The following is a 21552-nucleotide window of genomic DNA, read 5'->3' as shown; positions in this document are numbered from 1 at the left end:
TTTACATAATTGCACATGTATAATCCATATATGATTGCTTAATGCCTCAGGGAGGGGTGAGGGGAGGGAGTGAGGAAGGGAAAAATTTGGAACTCAAAACTATAAATAAAAATGTTTATTATTTTTTTTAAAAGTCCCTTTTTCATGGAGGACATTACTGAACAAGATTGTATTAACTCCTCATCTTGATCAGACCCCACCCAAATACTCAAGGAATTTAATCTAGGGTGGGGAAGCTTGCTGTGTTCTACCAAAGCTTGGATGGAGACAGATCCTTTTGTCCAGATAGCTGAAGACTTTCTCTGTCCAGGGTTCACTCTCTTCCCCCTATATAAGAGTGATGTAGGAGGCAAAAAGGGATTAATAGAAAAACCTAAGACCCTAGCTTTAATTCAGATATGAGCCCTAAAAGGGATTCAGACCCCAGTTAATGGATAAGTTACAAGTCAGGATACTAAGTTCTCTTACCCACATAAAGCAGTACCCATAACGGAAACAGAGGGAGAGAGGCCATGAAGACCTTAGACTATAACAACGATACATTGACAGGCTATAGAAATTCAAACTAAGAATAAATGATAGATGAAGATATTTTGAAACTAGCCATGGGAACCAGAAAGAGACATGCGTAGAAAAGGTCAAATTTGTCCCCAGATTCACCTTATGACATGTAAACCCCAAAAACACACCTCCACAGAAAAAGGTACCCACTTTGGGGGTTGGCTTAGGACCCCAGGAACTCCAAATTAAGATAAGCCCTCCCCTGTCCCTCCTTAAGGTGGAGATTATTATAATGAGACTGATAATCAATTTATCCATACAATAAATGTAACTATCTTTTCTTTCCTTATTTGAGAGATACCGTTCCACTTTTCTGGTTCTCTCCCAGTGTTCACTCACAGTATTGCAATAAAACTTGGGAAACTGAGTCACTGAGTCTTGTAATTCTCTTGGGATGACTCATGATCAATTTGACCCTAATTCCATCTCACCTTAATAGGGGTAGGTTCTGAAGATAGACTTTCCTGACTCCAAGTCTAGCTTTCTATACAGCAGGCAACATTGCCTTCCATTGTAATTTCCTTGTGTTTGTTTTTTTTGCCACTGTTACCCAGTATCTATAAACAGAAAATGATCTAGAACCCCTCAAAAGAGCTCCGATTTTGTTTCAGGGAATAAAGGAGAAGGAGAGAAGCTAGGAAACTGTCCTGGGAGAAAGGAACCCAGATGGAAGAGCCTGTGGTGCCAGCAAAGCAGGGGAGAAATAAGAAAATCTCTGGGATCCAGAGATAGTGAAAGAAGGGGATGGCTCGAGGGGCTCTGTAGGACCCAGAAGGGAGAGCATTCATTAGTTTGTTTGGGGGGGGTTTGGGGGTTATTTTTGGTGGGGCAATGGGGGTTAAGTGACTTGCCCAGGGTCACACAGCTAGTGTCAAGTGTCTAGCCACCCCCTAAAGAGCATTCATTAGTAAAGGACTACTGGGGGCCGCTAGGTGGCACAGTGGATAGAGCACCGGCCCTGGAGTCAGGAGTACCTGAGTTCAAAACTGACCTCAGACACTTGACACTAGCTGTGTGACGCAGGGCAAGTCACTTAACCCCCATACCGCCCCCCCTCAAAAAAGACCACTGAGGGATTCTCCAATGCTCTAAGGAATGACCAAGCTAGAGTTGGGAATCCTTGGACCTTCAAAGAAGTGATGGGGTTGGGGGCCAGGGAGAAGAAACCAAATAAATTCAGAGAAAGCAGAAAAATGTAAACCAACAAGTAGCACAGAAAAAGACAGAGAAATGTATATGCATCCATGATTCTGTCTTCCGTGTATCTTTCCATTTATTTGCAGTGATGACTGCAGTTGTATATTAGAGGCTGTCTGGTCCCTGACTATTAAGTTATGAATTAGATGTGACAGCAGCCTTCAATCACTATAGCTGGGATAGCCCCAATTTTTTAATTCCCCTAGGATGTCCCATTTCTGGCTAAGAGAAAATACACATCCACATTTGAATTGCAGGGAGTTTATTGAAAAGATTCTTATGTCAGCTGTCATTCTGCACCAAGGTAAAGGGAAGCACTAGTGATTCAGAGGCTAAGCATCTTCATAGGTTAGTTGCCAAGTGTGAAGATTCAGGATAACATTCAATCGTTTGACATGCTTCATAGTCCCCATTTACAAAATATACTGGAGTTTATTTTCTTCTGCAAAGAGAAAACCAACTATTTATGAGGTATCAGGGAACAATACAAACATTACTAATGAGAAAAGTTGCAAAAAAAATTGTCAAATAAAAAGAATATGGTATAGGAAGAACAATGCTCCTAGATATTAGAAGAAGAAAATGGGGAGGAAAGAATTAAAAAGTCAGATTTTATTAAGGAATAAAATAAACCTTTGGAGAGTTAATGGAGGTTCTTGAGTCGAAAAATAACATAATGACATTTTGTTTAAGGAAAAGGACTCTGGTCATGCTGTGCAAAATAGACTAAGAGGTTTTTAATTCCTTCTGCTATCTGCTTCCATATAATGGGTGAGTGTGTCCCATTCACATTTAGAGTTATGATGACTAACTATTTATTTCTCTCCATGCTATTTTTCACCTGTTAATCCTTCCCATTTGCCCTCCATCCTCACTTTTCCCACAATTGTTTTACTTATAAATCACTACCTTCCCTAAAATCCTCTCCCTTGTATCAGAAATCAAAATTATCAATAATCATATGAAAAAATACTCTAGATCATTATTGATCAGAGAAATGCAAATTAAAACAATTCTGAGATATCACCTTATACCTATTAGAGTGGCAAATATAACAAAAATGGAAAATATTGGTTGTCGGAGGGATTGTGGGAAAACTGGGACACCAATCCACTGTTGGTAGAGTTGTGAAAAGATCCAACCATTCTGGAGAGCAATTTGGAATTATGCCCAAAGGGCTATAGAATTGTGCATACCCTTTGATCCAGCAATACCATTACTTGGTTTATATCCCAAAGACATCCCCTAAAAGAGAAAAAAGACCTATTTGTACAAAAATATTTATAGCAGCTCTTTTTGTGGTGGCTAAGAATTGGAAATCAAAGGAATGTCCATCAATTGGGAATGGCTAAACAAACTGTGGTATATGATGATTATGGAATATTACTGTGCAGTAAGAAATGACAAACAGGATGACTTCAAAAAAGCCTGGAAATACATGTATGAAATGATGTATTGGGAAGTGAGCAGAACCAAGAGAACACTGTACACAGAGAGAACAATATTGTTTGATGAAAAACTGTGAATGACTTGACTATTTTCAACAATACATTAATCCAAGACAATCCCAAAAGAATATTGATGAAACATACTATCTACCTCCAAAGAAAGAATTGTTATTGATGGAACAGATTGAAGCATGCTATTTTTCATATTCTTTCATTAAGTGACAAATATGATTATGCTTTGCATGATCATATATGTATAACCTATATCGGATTGTTTGCACCTCAGGGAGAAGGGATGGGGAGGGAGGGAAGGAAGGATAGAGATTGAAACAGGGGCCAGCTAGGTAGCATAGTGCATAAAGCACCAGCCCTGGATTCAGGAGGACCTGAGTTCAAATCTGGCCTCAGACACTTGACACTCACTAGCTGTGTGACCCTGGGCAAGTCACTTAACCCTCATTGCCCTGCCAAAAAAAAAAAAAAAGAAAAGAAAAAAAAAGATTGAAACAGAAAAATCTAAATTAAAATGTTTAATCTGGGAAAAAAGGTTTTTTTAAGTGGTGGAGGAGTGTGCTTGGAAGCGTTTAAGAGGTATATATGTATTTATATACACATAAATATATATGTTGTGCATATATGAGTTACTTAGGTCTTATTTACATAGTAATTATATTTAGATAAATTTGTCATATATATTATTTATATAAATTAACATGTATACATTATTTATAAAACAGTTATTTTAATATTTAAAATACTAAATTATATGTATTAAAATATATCTAGGTATATCTAAATGTAATAATGTAGAAAATTTACATTATATATGTCATATATGTGTATATATATCTATGTTTGATACATGTATAAAATATAATTATGTATCACAAATAAAAAGAAAAAAAGATAGACTCAGAGGGATTGAGAACTAGAGGCAGAGAGACATCAGTTGACATAGACCCAGACAAAATAAAGACAATAGGAATGAAAAGTAGAGTATAGATGGGAGAGAAATTGAGGAAATAAAGCAAAGGAAGAATTGAAGCAACTGGTGACTGAGTAGGCAAAGTACAGAGGGAGATTGAGGGAAGAGGCAAAAGTGACTCCAAGGTTACAGGTCTGTGACACGAGGAAGATGCAATAATATTGATAGCAATAGAGAATAGAGAAGATTCTTAGAGTTATATTAAGGGAAAACGGGTCTAACTCAGTTGCACCAACAGTAGAGAAATAGTGAATGGGCTTCTCTGTTTCTGTAGTTAGTTAGAATTAGTCTTACTTTTTCTTTGGTCTTTCTGTCAAATCACTCTGCTAAAATTCTCTCTTCAAAGTCATTTCCTTATCGTCAAATCCAATGACCTTTCTTTGTTCTCACCCTTGGAATTAGGGTTAAGGTTAGAAGCAGTCAGTCACTTGATGGATAGAGCACTGGGTTTGGAATAATCAGGAAGATTCATCTTCCCAAGTTCAAATCAAATGGAGTTATGAAGAATTGGACACCACTGAAATGACTGAACTGCAAACTACTTATCTGTATATATAAGGTCAGAAGATCATAGATTCAGAGGTAGAAAGGGACTCTGAGATTATCTAGTGCAAACTTCATTTTAAATATCAGGAAACTGAAGCCCATAGATCCTAATTGACTCACCTGGTCACATATGTAGTAAGAGACAGAGCCAGGATTCAAACTCAGGACCTCTAACTATATCTAACACTCTTTCCTTTGAAACATTCAGCTATACTGAAAGTTGAAGTCCCCATTCCCATCCCACCCATCCCCACCCCACCCCTGTAGAATATCACCCCTTGAAGGCAGGAACTTTTTCTTTTCTTTATAGCCTGAGAGCCTACAATGCCCTCCCCTTTGTAGTAACTTAATACATCTTTGTTTGTTTGGTTGTTGTTGTTGTTTTTTAATTGAGTGGAATCTTTGAATCTTCCTTCTCTTTCATATACACATTTGATCATATGACAAGTATTATCATTTCTATCTCTTCAACATCTTTCTCATCCAAACATTCCTCCACACTCCTACAGCAACCAGTTCAGATCAGGGCCTCATTTCTCCTCATCTAGATGATTGTAATTGCTTTCTAGCAGGATTTAGGCTTAGGCTATCCCCTCTCCAATTCATCATACCAACACCTAAAATTTTTTCTCATGCATGTCTCCTTTACTGAAAAACCCTCAATGTCTCCTAATACCCTACTAAATAATTTTAAGCTTCTGACTCTGGCATTCATAGTTTACCATAGTCTGGTTCCAATCTAACCATTCAAATCTTATACCACTCTTTGTCTTATAGTCTATATTCCAACAAAACTGAACTATTCTCCATCCTCCTTGTCGTGCCTCAACCTAACACAAATAAAGTAATTTATGTAAAGTACTTTGTGGACCTTTAAATACTATATAAATGTAAATTAATATCATTAGCATTATCACCATCCTCATCTCTGTACCTTCATACACCCTTGAAATAACTCCTTCAAACTCTGTCCATTGAAATACCCCCCAGGCAGCTAGGTGGCCCAGTGGATAAATCACTGGCCCTGGATTCAGAAGGACTTGTGTTCAAATCTGGCCTCAGACACTTGACACTTACTAGCTGTGTGACCCTGGACAAGTCACTTAACCCTCATTGCCCCTCAAAAAAAAGAAAGAAAAGGAAGGAAGGAAGGAAGAAAGAAAGAAAGAAAGAAAGAAAGAAAGAAAGAAAGAAAGAAAGAAAGAAAGAAAGAAAGAAAGAAAGAAAGAAAGAAAGAAAGAAAGAAAGAAAGAAAGAAAGAAAGAAAGAAAGAAAGAAAGGTTCCTCCAACATAAGGCCTGAGAGGACCTCTCCCACCTCTTGACAAATGAAAGCAAGCTTTCCCATCTCAAATTTCCATCTTCAAATTTCCAACTTAATCTAGACCTCTCCTTAACCCTCATCACTGTCTACTTGTGTCATACTTGAGGACATAATGAATCCTTCACAGCAATTACAATGTACGCTCCTTGATGGCAGAAACAGGCATTTTTTATTTTGTTTCATTGGTGTCTAGCTATTATATATGTGATAAAATAATGGAATTTGTCAGACACCCAGGGGTCCCACCGGATTTAGTATTGTTTGAGAAACCGACTAAGTACCTACTTGGGATGACTTGATATAGGCCACACCTGACCTAGCCTGAGTGATGTATACTGCTGACATCAACAGGGGGACCAATCTAAGTCATGCAACTTGAAGGACCTCCCTTTTGGAGGAGGGAGAGAAAAAGGAGAAAAGAGAACGCTGAGGCTAGGAGCTCGCTTTCCTGTTGGTGAACTTCCAAGCGGACTGGAGAGGGGCTGCACAGCTGACTCCCATAGAAGCTACGGACCCCAGGTGGTGAGTTAATAGAAACAAGGCCAGCTCTTGGAATTAGCTGAGCTGGAAGGGATTGGGGATTGAATCAATCTTTGCTAGAGCCAAGGAGCTTATCCATTTTTCTCTTTCCCTATTCCCTTGTCCCTGGCTTTATTAACTTCACCTTTATTGTATATTTTATTCCCATTAATAAAACTTAATTTGTTTGTGGAAAAGAGGCTGTTAATCTCCTTTCTTATTAGCCTGGGAGAAATAACGAAAGGCAGTTTGGAAGAGAGGAAACTTTGGACCTAGAGGTCCCTCATTATTTTCTGAACCCTAATATTATGGTGAGCCACCCAATTACCTCTCCCCATATTAAATTTGGCCCCTACATATAGTAGGTACTTAGTAAATGTTTATTGAATTGAATTATATAGCACTTCTGGGTAGAGAAATGAACAAATCCCACTGGATTGTATTTCATCCTTCATACTATATTATTTCCTCCTCTGAAACTGGGGGCGGGGGGGTGGCAGAACTGAACCACAAGACAGTGGATGACTCTCTGCAATTACAAAAATTGCATGAAGCAGGAGGCAGCTAGGTGGCACAGTGGATAAAGCACCAGCCCTGGATTCAGGAGGACCTGAGTTCAGATGCAGCCTCCAACACTTGACACTTACTAGCTGTGTGACCCTAGCAAGTCACTTAACCCTCATTGCCCCGCCCCCCCCCAAAAACAATTGCATGAAGCCCTTACTAAGCCAGTGTCTGGGCTTCAGAAGAATCCAGAAAGAATTTTAAGCTTTAGATAGATGCACATATGCACATACAATCTCACACACATATAGAATCAGAATTACCATCAAGTTGACAGCAGCATCCTTGTCTTCTATTGTCAGCTTTGAATCAATACAGGTTTTCAGCTTTCTGGCATTGTCTATAAGTGCTTGATTATTTGTTTGTTTCTCTACTACATCCATATATTGATCAGGTGTGCCTCTAATAAATGCAAAGACATCCTCTGTCACAGCTGGGCATATTTTACAGTCTGGAAAGGATAACAAACTACTAATTAGTCTCCTGAGAGGGTCTGACCACAATTCAGCCATCATTACTAGGATTAATCTCAAGCCAAATATACTGGACCCCAGTATGATAGGGCCCTACCTTACACACACACACACACACATCTGTCAGTCCCACTTGCCAAGTATTTCTCTGTCTTGGGAGCAGGTGCTGCTTGGGAAATATGTTCCCCTGAGCACCTACCCACAGAGAACTGCAACAGCATGGCAATGCCACTGAGTAGCATGAAGATTGTTGCTGACTTCATGGTGCAGGTATAAGTATGTCCCATCCTGTCTGGGACCATATATACCTGCATAGCCCATGTGTGGTCCTACAAGGTAGGCCCCTGAGGCTTCAGATCAATCCCCTCCCCTCTCTAAAGATGCAGTTTCAGGATATCCTTGAGGCTATGGACACTAGAAAAACAATGATTAAGCACATGACTAGGCTATGGAAACCACTCAGAGATTAGCAAACAGATAAATGATTCAGTCAACATCTCTGGCTGAGCTCCCTGAGGGCTAACTAATTTTTCCTACTCTAATGAAGGGGGATACACTGTGAAAGAAAGTGACTGAGCATTCAGATGTGGGGGCTTTGGCTCAATGGCTTTTCAATGGAAAGATCTCTACCCTGGATCTAACCCATACCTATTAAAGGACAGATGCCTCTACCTTGCTTGTACATCCCTCCCTCTGCCATCTCTACAATGAAAACAACCATGGAAGGGGAAGGGTGTTGTATATTTCCCTGACTGCCTGTTGAGAAGCATGAATATGAGACATTGGCTAAGATAGCCAGGGGAGGGGTCCTGTCTGCCCTACAACTGAAGAAAGATAAGCCCTTCCAGAGAGTGAGAAAAGCAACTAGGAGAGAGAAATTAAATAGGATCTAGAAAGTGAGATCACAAAGACCATGAAAAACAGAATTACTTCACTAACCTGAAGGTGAGCTCCACTAAAAATGAGGTAGGGAATGAAGAATTGTTGTGGGGGGAGCTTCATGTTCTAGGAGGAATTCCATCCTGGTTCAGGAGGGATAACTCACCCAAAGAATTGGAAGCTCGCAGCAAATCTTGTAAAATAAAAAGATGTATTAAGAGAGAGAAATGCATAGCTGGGAGATAGGGTCATGATGGAGGTGGTCTCTCTGAGTAAGAAAAAAACTGATTCCTTTATGTTCACAAAGAAAGTTGAGAGCTGAGTAAGGAGATTACAAAACAACTGGGAGTTGAATGCAAAACAACTGGGAGGGGGTGCCTGGAGTTTGAATAATGGGCTATCAATAAGATATGCAGTACCCATCCATATTTTGCATATCCTCTTTGTTTCTTGCAGACATTATGAGTGTGTACCAAGGTCTTCATGCTTGTGCTTGTGGTAAAAAAGTTTTTGACAGTCAGTTAGCGATAAAGGAAAGACACCGGTTTTTGAAGGACCACACTTTCGGGGAGGAGACCGTGACAAATGGTACGCACTCTACCTCCGTCTGTTAGGCACTCCACTTCTGGGGTGCGAGCTTAAAAGGCAAGGAGAGAACGGAAGTGAAGTCTTTTTTTTCTGCTCTCCTTGTCCGATGACTGGCGCTGCACACAGAGACACTGACGGAGGTTGGACTCAGCCTGGCTCGCCATAACAGCACATGCTTGACTCGGCTCTCCCCCTCAAAGGTGGCTTTGGGTTTTTGGTGAGTTTTATACAGAATATAGACTAAACTTAGACTTAAGACTATTTGTTTTATATTTCTACTTTCCTATCCCTCTAATCAACATCACCTTGTAATTTCCAAACAATAAAAGCTCTAACTAGAGATCAGAAGCTTCTTCCATTTACTAGTCTGGGAGATAAATAAGAGAAAGGTTAGAAAGGGGAGGTTAATACTCTAGTATCCAATTTTAAATCTCACATGCTTGGCCACACTGCATTCCTGAGGTGGGAAGCAGAGCTATTTTTCACTTGGGTTTTAATGTCTAATGTTTAAGGATTCCTTAGGGGTTACAGTATCTTAAGTTTCTTGAGGTCCCATGTCCCACTACACCCATTACAGAGTGAAAGGAAGATACCATGATCAATATGTTAAAAGCACTATTTGAGGATCAGGTGAAGGAACTATGGATGTTTAACCTGGAGAAAAAAGGGAGTAAAGAAGAAGAAGAGGGGATAAAGGACATTGGAAGTGTTCAAGAATCATCCCCCCTTTCTTCAACTGCCCCAAAGGGAAAAAGCCTTTAAATAGAGTCTTATAATCCTACGATAATTTTATTCCCAAAAAGATACATGCCTTACTCTAAATTATCCGCTACTTAATGGCAAACTCTTATCAATCTATCTAATTCACTAAATCTATAGGTAACCTAGACTTAAGAAAATATCTATGTTGGTTTGGCTGATCTGTTAGGACTAGCTTTTCCTAAAGAAAGTAGCTGAATCTATAATCAAACTAAAAATAAATCAAAGTAAAAAATACTAACTGGTTTAAAGGGCATTCCTTTTCTTTTTCTTTTTTTCTTTTTCTTTTCTTTCGTTTTTATCTTTTTTGTGGAGTAATGAGGGTTAAGTGATGGGTGTTTAACCTGGAGAAGAAAGGGAATAAAGAAGAAGAAGAGGGGGTAAAATGGTTGTCTTCATGTATTTAAAAGACTATCATATGAAAGAAAAATTAGACTTGATTTTCTTGGCCAGAAAGGGCAAAACTAGAAACAAAGTTCAAGAGTTACAGAGGAAAAGGCGTATACTGTATATAAAAGGGCAGAGGCGGGAACCCTTCTTAACAATTAGAACAGTCCAAAAAATGGGTGAATCTTTTTCAGGAGTGTTGTAAAGGAATTTCCAAGTAGGTATGGATTAGAATAGAGTACTTTTGTGGTGCTTTCCAACTCTCAAGATTCTGTGAAATAGGAACTCATCTTTACCTTCTAAAATGTCTCTCTCTCATGACTTCCCTGTCTCTGTCAATGTTGTTGTCAAGCTGAAAATTAATTTTAAAAAAACAATCAATATAACAAAATTAAGGTCTTTAATCAGGACAGAGAAGTTGCAACTTGTGATACCACCATAACAAGTGCTAGGAGTGATATGGGTTGGAATTAATTGATCAAATTGATTGTGAGTCATCCCAAAGAATTATAAGACTCAGTGACTAAAATACACAGTGGACCTGGACTAGACTCCCACAGGGATTTGTAGACAGTCCCACATTATTTTCCCAAATTTTACCACACTCAAGTTTCCCAAATTTTATTGCAATACTGTAAGTGAACACAGGGAGAGCATCATGGACGTGTCTCTCAAATAGGGAAAGAAAAGACAGCCATATTTATAGTATGGATAAACTTATTATCAGTCTTATTATAATAATCTCCACCTTAGGGAGGTACAGGGGAGGGCTTATCCTAATTTGGACTTCCTGGGGTCCTAAGCCAAGCCCTGAGGTGGGTACCTTTTTCTGTGGAGGTGTGTTTTGGGGGTTTACATGTCATAAGGTGAATCTGGAGACAAATTTGGCCTTTTCTGCACATTACCTCAACTTGCCACGGTCAGATTGTCCCTGTATTTTTCATTTTCAAGCCTAGTTTAACATTTATTAATTAGAATTTCTATGGCCTGTCTCTATGTTTTTGTTATTATTAAGGCCTCTATAACCTGCCTTTTAATGGTCTTGTTATGAGTGGTAATCAATGGGGGTAATTAATAGGAGCTAGACCTCAAGGTAACAATTAACAAGAATCTAGGCCCTGTCTTTGATGAGGGCCCAAGGTCTTGGGTTATCCATTAATTGGGGTCTGAATCCCTCTTAGAGCTCAGATCTAAATCAGAGCTTGGGTCTTAGGGTTTTCTGTTAACCCCTTTTAGATACTATTGATAGGTTATCTGTTAACCCTTTTAACCTCCTCCATCATTAGTACCCAAAGAGTATGGCTGGAAAAAGTTTATGTAGGGTACAAAAACAGAGAGAGTGAAGGGACTTCCTTTGGAAAGGTTAATTACCTCATTGGTTTCACCAGCTAAATTCATTTATGTAACAAGCTGAGAAATGAGATTACCTTTTGGGAGGTTAAGTATCAGAATAGTTTCATAAGGTAAGCTGTTTTACATAAAAGAGAAATGTACATAAAGAAAACTTGGGGAGAGTTTGGGAGATCTAGAAAATAATCAGAATCTGGAATTGACAAAGTCTGGTCAGCCCCAGGCAACTCATTGGTGGGAAAATGGAAACCAGGTCAGGATCAGTCAGTTCTCAGTCAATGTGTTTGTCATTGTGAAAAGAAATGCCCTGGGGCAACTAGGTGGCACAGTGAACAAAGCACAAGCCCTGGATTCAGGAGGACCTGAGTTCAAATCCGACCTCAGACACTTGACACATACTAGCTGTGTGACCCTGGGCAAGTCACTTAACCCTCATTGCCCCGCAAAAAAAAGAAAAGAAAAGAAAAGGAACATCCTTTAAATCAGTTAGTATTGAATACTTTGATTTATTTTTAGTTTGATTGTAGATTAGACTACTTTCTTTAGGAAAAACTAGCCCTAACAGCTCAGCCAAACCAACATAGATATTCTCTTAAGTCTAGGTTACCTATAGATTTAGTGAATTAGATAGATTGATAAGATTTTGTCATTAAGTAGCAGATAATTTAGAGTAAGACATATATCTTTGTGGGAATAAAATAATCATAGACTATTTTTTTTTCAGGGCAATGAGGGTTAAGTGACTTGCCCAGGGTCACACAGCTAGTTAAGTGTCAAGTGTCTGAGGTCGGATTTGAACTCAGGTCGTTCTGAATCCAGGGCCAGTGTTTTATCTACTGCACCACCTACCTACCCCATAAGACTCTATTTAAAGGCTGTTTCCCTTTGGGGCAGCTGAAGAAAGGGGAGTTGATTCTTAAACCCTTCCAATGTACTTTTCCCCCTCCACCATGATTATTAGTTGCTTTCAATTACAATCTTAATTAGCTTTTAGAAAGGGATATTTATTAAATGTGATATAGTAATAACACTAGGTATAAAAACTTCACCCCCCCCACAAAAAAAGCAAAAAAACTTTGTGACACACCCGTCCATACAAAGTCCAGGGGAAAATGGACTAAAGCTTAGAGAACATATGTGGGAAAGGGATGACGCAACAGCTCTTGGAAGTCCTTTTTCTGAACTCATCAAGATATTTCCTTTGGGCATGTTGTACTTTTTCTGCATGGGCTCCTTGTAAAGCCTTGAATCCACCTTTCCTTGTCACATTCAGTCTATTATCAGTTCCCAGTGCAGACTATCTCCAGTCACTGCAATACCAAGGACAATGCTAGAATATCAATTGAAGATGGGAAGTCTAAAATCCTCCAGACTCTTTGAAGTTCACAAAGTTATCCTCTGTCTATGGATATAGGGGAGGAAAAGGTTAAGCCAAAGCTAATGTGCTCTCTTCACCCATCCCTCCCAAATGATTCTTCCTCAGGGGCTCAGATGGAAGCTTTCGCCCTAAGCTTACAGATGCTCAAATCTCCTGATTCTAACTAGCTTGATGGCTTTATACAGGTCCCAGAGTGTATCTCCAAGCCTCTTAGCCAATATGAACAAATTTCTTGTTGTATGTTTGAGACAAACTGCATCAGTTTACCCAAATAACTCAAGGAGACCACCAAGTCAAGCAGAGACAGATTTATTACATCCTCATGAGGATGGGCAAAACCCAATTACACATTGAAGTCTTGAAAAGACATGCCCAGTCCTCTAGGTTTTTATAGTAATCTTGAAAATGACTGTCCCCACGTACACCTAGGGTAGATGAGCTCACAATCTAACATCCAATCCTGTCTCACCCAAGATGTGTACCCAGCTCGTGATCCATGTATGGAGACATGTCCAAGAACAAAGGGGAGAAGGGGAAGGGGTACAAGTCTGAGGAATGTCAAAGAAAGAGGGAGGCAGAAATCACTCCCTTATCTGACTGCAATTAATCATGACAGGGACTGGGGTTTTAACATGTGAGAGAAGTAAGCCGACTATTCGGACACACGATTTTTATTACAGGCCATAAACCAAGGTGTAGCTGGCATGTGGGAACTAAGAAGAAGTAAAGTAAATAGTGCTAATTGGTAGGACTGTGACAAGTAATAAAACTTACTGGGGGACTGGATATCTCCCAGACTCCATCCCCAAAGTTTACAGAACTGTCCCAAGTCCATTATCTCAACAATAAAACTTAAAGGAGACAGTGAGAATTTGACAAGCAATTAACTTTTAGGCAAAGTGAGAGGCTAGCTATTGGGGGGGAGGCTAGGTATCTTTCATGTTCCATCCTCAGAGTTTAATCTGACTCAAATCCATAATTGTCCCACACATTGTACTTAGGTGGGTGTTCAGCCCTTGTTAACACTTAATGAACAATTTAGATGTGTTTTCACCTGATAAATGTGTCTGGGTTAAGTGGGATAGGGTGATTTTTTTTTCACTCTGCTCTTACAACTCTAAGAGATCTATAAGCTAACCTGATCTAAACTGAGTTCAGTGGGATTCTTTGTCAACTCTCTATTCTAATGGGTTTGAAGAGAAGCATTTCTTGCTGACTTATCTTAGAGGTATTAACAAAGATAGTAAGAAGAGATGAAAAGGGAGAGCATTCTAGGCATGGGAAACAGCCAGAGAAAATTCTGAGTTGAGAGAGAGCATGTTATTCATGAAAAAACAAGGAGGCCAGTATCACTGGTTCAATAGTATAACTTGGGGAGTAATGTGTAAAGAGACTGGAAAGGTAGGAGGGAGCTAGGCCATTAAAGACTTTGAATTCCAAATTGAGGAATTTTAAATGAAAAAGAGGATTTTACATTTAATCCTCCAGGCTATAGAGAGCCACTCTATTATAGAGAGGTGACATGATCTGGACCTGCACTGTAAGAAAATCACTTTGGTGATTGAATGGAGAATAGATTAGAGTGGGGAGAAACTTGAGACAGGCAGATCCACTAGCTAGCTATTACAATGGTCCAGATATGAGGTGATAAGGACATGAACCAGAGTAATTACAGTATCAGAGAGAAGGGGACATATTTAAGAGATGTTGCAAAGGTGAAATTGGCTGGTCTTGGCAACAAACTGGATATGAGAGGTGAGAGATAATGAGGAGTTGAAAATGACTCCTCAACAGTAGGAAGAATAGTAAGAAGAGGGTACAAGTAGTGTTGATAGGTGAAAAAGGAAAAAAAGTGCTTGATAATTGAATATTATTTCCTTTATCATCTGTAATGATGCTAGGGAGAAGAGATATTTCTATCATCTTCCAATATTTGAATGTAAGCAGTTTATCCTTATTTAATCCTTTATCATTATTTATTCATGTTTATCTTTCCATGTTTCTCTTAATTTCTAGGTTTGTACTTCAAAGTTTTTACACAACTCTGGTCTTTTCATCATGATTGCTTGGAAATCCTCTATTTCAATAAAGATCCATTTTTTCCCTCTGAAGATATACACTCAGCTTTGTTGAATAAGTTATTTTGAATGTAAACCTATATTTTTGCCTTCTGGAATATCACATTCCAAACTCTCCACTCCATCATTGTAGTGGCTGCTAAATCATGCATGAACCTGATTGTGACTTTTCAGTACTTGAATTCTTTCTTCCTGGCTACTTACAGAATTTTTTTCTTTAACCCGAAAGTTTTAGATTTGGGGATATGTTTCCATTTGGGAGTTTTTTTTCACAAGGTATCTAACTTGTGAGTTCTTTCTATTTCCATTTTGTCTTCTGGTTCTAAGAGATCTGAAGAGTTTCCTTTAAGATTTCCTCCAATATGATGCCTAGGTTTTGTTTTGATCCAGGTAATCGAATAATTTTTTTTCTCCTCATTCTATTTTCCAGGTTAGTTATTTTTGCTTTGAGACACCTTACATTTTCTCTTTTTTTTAGTCTTTTGACTTTGTTTTAGTATTTTTTGTTGTCTCATGGAGGCATTGGTTTCTATTTAGTTCATTCTAATTTTCAGGGAGTTTCTTGTTTAGGAAAGGTTTTGTACTTCTTGTGCTAAATTGTTCATTCCCTTTTTAATATTTTTCTCCCATAACTAATTTCTTTTCCATTTTTCTCTTCCACTGCACTCATTTCATTGACAACAACATTTTAACCCTTTTTAAATCTTTTATTTAATCTCTTCTAGGAATTCTAGTTGAATTTATACCCACATTGTGTTATTCTTTAAGGCTTTGATTGTGGATATTTTTGGTGTCATTTTTATCTTCTAGGTTTATGTATTGAGAATTGTAATAAGCATAATCATTTTTATGGCAGAATTTTTTCGTTTGCTCATTAACTTATGCTTCTAACATATTTTCTAACTTTGGACTTGACATTAGGGCCAGGCTCTGTGTACTTCCAGAGGAAAGGTCAGGTTGGTTCTTTTTACTTTCTTGGAGGATAGAGAGTTGTCTTGTTCTAGGATCTCAGGGACATCTTAGGCTAGGAACCTGAAAGTTTTCAGTGTTCCTAAAGTAGTCTGTAACTTAAAACTGGGTAGTAAGTATCAAAGCTACCAGTTGTCATCTATCCCCTTCAAAGGGCCCTGTTATGTGTCTAGGACCTCCACGTGCTCTAGTGTGCAGTTTCTCCCTGCATACTAGAGTGCTTTGCATGTGATGTTCCTGGTCAGATCCCTTCCACAGACCCATCTGTCTGTCTCCCTCTGCAGATAGGCTGGACAAATGACTCATGGTGATTTTGTCTTTATTTCTCCAACAGGATTCAGTATGGTTCATTTTCTAAGAGGAGTTTAGGTGGCAGGAGCTTGACTGTACTGCTTTCTGATACTCTAACATCTTCCAGCCTGTCTCTAACTATACCATCATGAGCACATAGGCAAGTCCACATGGATAGCATAGGAGACTTTGACAAATTGTTGGCTCAAATCTAGATATGCTATCTACAACATTCTCCTGATCTACCAATCTAGTAATAATATCAAAAAGGAAATACATTACTTACCAAGATAAAATCAAAATGGATTCATGACCTAGGTATAAAGAAAGATATTATAAGAAAATTCAAAGAACATGGAATATATTACTTATCAGACTTATGGAGAGAGAAACAATTTATGAATAAACAAGAGATAGCAGTGTGAGGTATAAAATGGGTAATTTTGATTACATTAAGTTAAAAATGTTTTGTACAAATAAAACAAATGTAGCCAATATCAGAAGGAAAACAGAAAATGGTGGGGGGGAGAGATTTTATAGACAGATTCTCAGATAAAGGCATCATATCTCAAATATATAAAGAACTTTTTCAAACATATAAGAATATGAGTCATTCCCCAATTGATAAATGGTCAAAGGGTATGACAGGCAGTTTTCTGATGAAGAAATCAAAAGAATTTATGTTCATATGAAGAAATGCTCTATATCATGATTGATTGGAGAAATGTAAATTAAAAGAAATTTGAGGTATCATTTTACACCTATCAGATTATCTAAAATGATTGAATGTGAAAGTGACAAATGTTGGAGGGGATGTGGAAAAATTGGGACACTAATTCACTATAGGTGGATCTGAGAAGTTATCCAACCATTTTGGAGAGCAATCTGGAATTATGCCCAAAGAGTTATTAAACTGCCTATACCCTTTGACCCAGCAATATCACTATTTAGGCCTGTTTCCCAAGATGATTAGGGGAAAAGGGAAGGAACCTATATGTTCTAAAATATTTATAGCAGCTCTCTTTGTGGTGGAAAAGAACTGGAAATTGTGGGAATGCCCATCAACTGGGAAATAGCTGAACAAGTTGTGGTATATGATTGTGATAGAATTCCACTATGCTATAAGAAATTAAAAGCTAGATGATCTTAGAAAAACATGGATAAACTTGCACAAAATAATAAAGAGCAAAATGAGCAGAACCAAGAAAATATTGTGTACAGTAACAACAATATTGCTTTAAGAACAACTTTGAGTGACTAAGGCATTTTGACTACTATAAATACCCAAATTAACTACAAAGGACATATGAAGGAAGGCACTATCTGCATCTGGAGAAAGGACTGATAAATAGAAGTATATATGAAATGGTCTTAAATACACACACACACACACACACACACACACACACACACACTTGTGTCTAATGGTAGCCACCTCTATGTGAGGAGGAGGAGAGGGAAGAAAAAAGGGGAAAAAGAAAGTTACATGATAACTTTATTATATATTTAAAAGGAATAGCAAGTTGTACATAATAGATTTACAGTTTCATATACAATTATCTTTTTTCTATTCTACTACATTATAGAAATGGTTGTTTTATTTCTTAAATTCAGAATAAAATATTTTTTTAAATTAAGTTAACCTGATATGTCCTTTTCTTAATGAAATCATGCTGCTTCTTTGTGACTTTAATTCATTAAGAGCAGCTAGGTATTCTTTCAATATCTGCTCAGAGTTTCAATCTTCCATTACTTATTTTGATTCTGTCTTTCCCTGGACAGAGAAAATGAGAATATAGTTCAGAGAGGAAACATGTATTATCTTCCCACATTTGAAAGTCCTCTGAGCCAAAGAAAATGAAGTTTAAATAAGAGCTGAATAGCTCTAGCCTATCTCCATTGACCATATAACCATCCCATCCACACCAAGCAAAGAATCTAGCCCTCTATTTAAAAGTCCTCTGAGCCAAAGAAAATGGAAATTTAAATAAAAGTTGAATAGATCAATATTTGAAACTGAGCTCTATACATATAATTCTGAATATTTCAAGGATTACAAGGCTACTTCAAGGACAAGAATTTTACCTTATGGATAAGATAATGGGTTCATTGTCAAAGAGTCTCCTATTGGCAATTATAATTTATTTCTGCTAACTACTATTATTCAGGTACAAAAGTGCCCTCAAAGCATCAAGGCTGACCTCAATATATAAGACAAAGGATCTGTTCAGATCTTAAGAAGCCAATACTGATGCACATGTAATTTCTCCTTAATGAGATGCTATGGAACTCATATACTTGACAGAAACTCAACACAAATAGGACTTGCCAATTTACCAAGCAACTCTCATTGATATGGTACCTTCTCTAGTCTTGCTTCATGCCCTTCCAATGTCTCTCCCAGTTCAATGAGATTATCCAGATAAAACAACATCCCTAATTAGGTGAAATGACCCACCTCCTTCTCCATGAACTGATGGAGATTATCAGGGAGGGATCCATCAATTGTGGAATGGCTGAACATAGATGAATGTAATTAAATAATGTTGTGCAATTAGAAATTATGAGAATTGGCTTCAGAGAAACCTGGAAAAACTTCTATGAACTGATGCAGAGTAAAGTGAATGGAACCAGGAGAACAATATATATGGTAAGAACAATTTGTAAAGTCAAACAATTTTGAATGACTTAAGAACTCTTATTAGCACAATGATCAGTCATGATTCCAGAACATTTCCCCATCCTGACAAAGAAGTGATGAACTAATACACAGAATGAGACACACACTTTTGGGCATTGTCAGTATTGGAATTTGTTTTATTTGACTGTGTATATTTGTTTTTTATTTAGGAAAGCTTTGGGTTTATTTGTTGTGTACTTCTTGTTGCTTTTTATGAGACTTAATCTCCCTATCTTATCCAGCCTAAAAATACATCAGGCTATTCATAAACCTGATCCCAATGCCAATTTGAATAGAAGTTTTGACCTACTCTATTTCTAACCTCAGCCAATTGTCCCCTCTTTAGGCAATCTAGTGCTCTGCCCTACCCTGTCATGGGCTAACCATAGTGGTGCTAGACTTAGTATAGACCTCCAATTGACTTTAGCCCCACTGTAGCTCAAAACTCCCAAACTCAAGGAACCCACCAACTTTAACCTCTACAATAGCACAAATTACAGGGATGTACCACCATGCCCAGAAATTATGTATACTTGTTACAAAGGTTTTCTTTTTCTTAAAGAGGGAAGAGGGGACACGTGGTATTGATAGGTGAGAGAGGAAAAAAGTGCTTGACAATTGAATATTATTTTAATTTTAAAAGAAAAAAGTAGCAGAGACCTAGAAGCCCTTTGAGACATATGCCCAAACCAGTAGAATCCCATTAGACATGTAAAGGCTATCTTCTCTTTATTTTCTTCTGCCATTAGAGTATGAGAGTATTGTTAAGGGCTAAAATTCTAGCTGGTCTGTCTAAAATATATAATGAGTGGTCGCCAATAAATTATAAGCTTTAGCAAGAGTTAGACTTTTAAGCATTTATTAAGGAGAATAAGAATTTGGTAAAGAGAGAGAAAGGCCTAGATTCCTATCTATTAAAGGGAGAGCGCATTTCTAGCTCCCCTCTCCACCAGTGTCCCCAGGAAAGAGCCCCAGTCAGAGCGCCAGGCTCCCCCTTTCTTCCTCCCACAAGCAGACGTCACCTCCTGACACCAAAGAAAAGACTCCTGGTTTTGCCCTCAAAGCCCTTCACTTCATCACAGCACTTTCCTATAGTAACTCTCCAGTAGGTGGCATCATTTCAATCATTACAGTATTCACTACACAGGTTCAACATAGAAAACCAATATCCACCCAACAGAAAAATCCAGGACATTCTGAACACATGCCATCATTTACTAATTTCATTTTTTCAAAAGTTCAAGAGTTTAGTCTTTTCTGTATCACCACTATGACTGAGACACATTGGCTATGGTTATTTGTTATTGTTCAGCCATGTCTTACTCTTTGTGACCCCATTTGGAGTTTTCTTGTCAAAGAAACTGGAGTGTTTTGCCATTTCCTTCTCTGGCTCATTTTATGGATGAGGCAACTGAGGTAAACATAGTTAAGTGATTTGTCCAGGATCACACAGCTAGTAAGTGTCTGAGGTCAGACTTTAACTCAGGAAGATGAGTCTTCCTGACTTGAGATCCAGCATTCTATCTACTGCACCACTTAGCTGCCTAAGTATGGCTATTACCATTGATTCACAGCCCTCTCAGTTGATTACTGAGGACCTCTCACTCCAGAGAATCCATTGTCTAGGACCACATTTGGAAAAATCAAGAATAATCAAATCAACAAGCACTTATTAAGCCCCTATTACATGTCAGGGACTATAAATTGAACATACAAAGAAAGGCCAAAACAAAATAGCCCCTACCCTCAAGGAACTTATAATTTAATGGGTGTTGGGAAGAAAGAGAGAGACAACATGAAAATAACTATGTACAAACAAAGTATATACAACATAAATTGGAGATCATCTCAGAGAATAGGCACTAGCAGTAAGGACTAGAAAAGACCTCTTGGAAAACATGGGAAGCTAAGACTTAAAGGAGGACGAAGAAGCATGGGAGTAAACAATAAAAATGCACAGAATTGAGAGAGGAAATATCTTGTTCAAGGAAAATCAAGAGCGCCTGAATCAATGGCTTGTACAGTGCATGGAGTACACTGAATACATTAAGATATAAGAAGCCTTTTAAGGTAGGGAGGAATTTTAGAGGAAGATAATGTACATTGTCCCTTTTGTACCTCCTATAATCTCCTCAGGCAGTGAAAATACTCTCACACTGAGTTTCTTCTTCAGGTGGGCCTTCTATTCCTTGGTGAAAAGAATCTCTGAAATTTAATTTTTCAGGATCCACCATATCCCATAGAGGATTCATTTTGCACTCTGGAGGCTCCATGTTCCTAGGACCCCTGGTGGTCCCTGAAACATTGTCCTTCATCTTCCTTCAGCATAGGAGACATGGCTGGCCAAGGTGCTAAGGCTAAGGCCCAGGACCCTTCCTGCAAGATTCTGCTAGTATTCTGAATGGCCTGGAACCAGTTCCAATTAACCCAAAAACTCCAGAGAGACTGGCAGATTTTGGACATTCCAAACACCAGTGGTACCCACTTTCTTGTGTATACCCATGATTTCCATGGGGAAACCTAAGAAAGCTATAATATATCACTGCTGTGGGTAGTCCACCTCCATCAGGTCCCAGA

The 21552-nt window shown here is 38.3% G+C and overlaps 1 protein-coding gene across 2 annotated transcripts; it reads right to left on the bottom strand.

Annotated features, from left to right (window-relative positions):
- Positions 1-180: 180 nt before the first annotated feature.
- Positions 181-7903, bottom strand: LOC122744240 (major allergen I polypeptide chain 1-like). Of its 2 annotated transcripts, none has more exons than XM_043989677.1 (3): positions 7816-7903; positions 7407-7594; positions 181-327 (listed from the first exon to the last, which is right to left on the bottom strand). In XM_043989677.1, exons 1-3 carry the CDS (start codon positions 7901-7903, stop codon positions 223-225), a joined length of 381 nt encoding a protein of 126 aa, XP_043845612.1. In that variant the 3' UTR covers positions 181-222. The 2 variants fall into 2 exon arrangements, with proteins under 2 accessions (XP_043845612.1, XP_043845613.1); XM_043989678.1 differs by lacking the exon at positions 181-327 and adding an exon at positions 2017-2200.
- Positions 7904-21552: the final 13649 nt, after the last annotated feature.

Source organism: Dromiciops gliroides, chromosome 2 (genome assembly GCF_019393635.1).
Source record: "Dromiciops gliroides isolate mDroGli1 chromosome 2, mDroGli1.pri, whole genome shotgun sequence".
Taxonomy (NCBI): Eukaryota; Metazoa; Chordata; class Mammalia; order Microbiotheria; family Microbiotheriidae; genus Dromiciops; species Dromiciops gliroides.
This window is presented reverse-complemented; position numbering and strand designations above follow the sequence as displayed.

Coding starts and splice junctions, on each gene's coding strand:
- LOC122744240 (XM_043989677.1), bottom strand. CDS start 7,903: ATGGGACATACTTATACCTGCACCATGAAGTCAGCAACAATCTTCATG. Junction 7,595..7,815: donor GCTGTTGCAGTTCTCTGTGG/GTAGGTGCTCAG, acceptor TATCCTTTCCAG/ACTGTAAAATATGCCCAGCT. Junction 328..7,406: donor ATGCTGCTGTCAACTTGATG/GTAATTCTGATT, acceptor ACTCTTATATAG/GGGGAAGAGAGTGAACCCTG.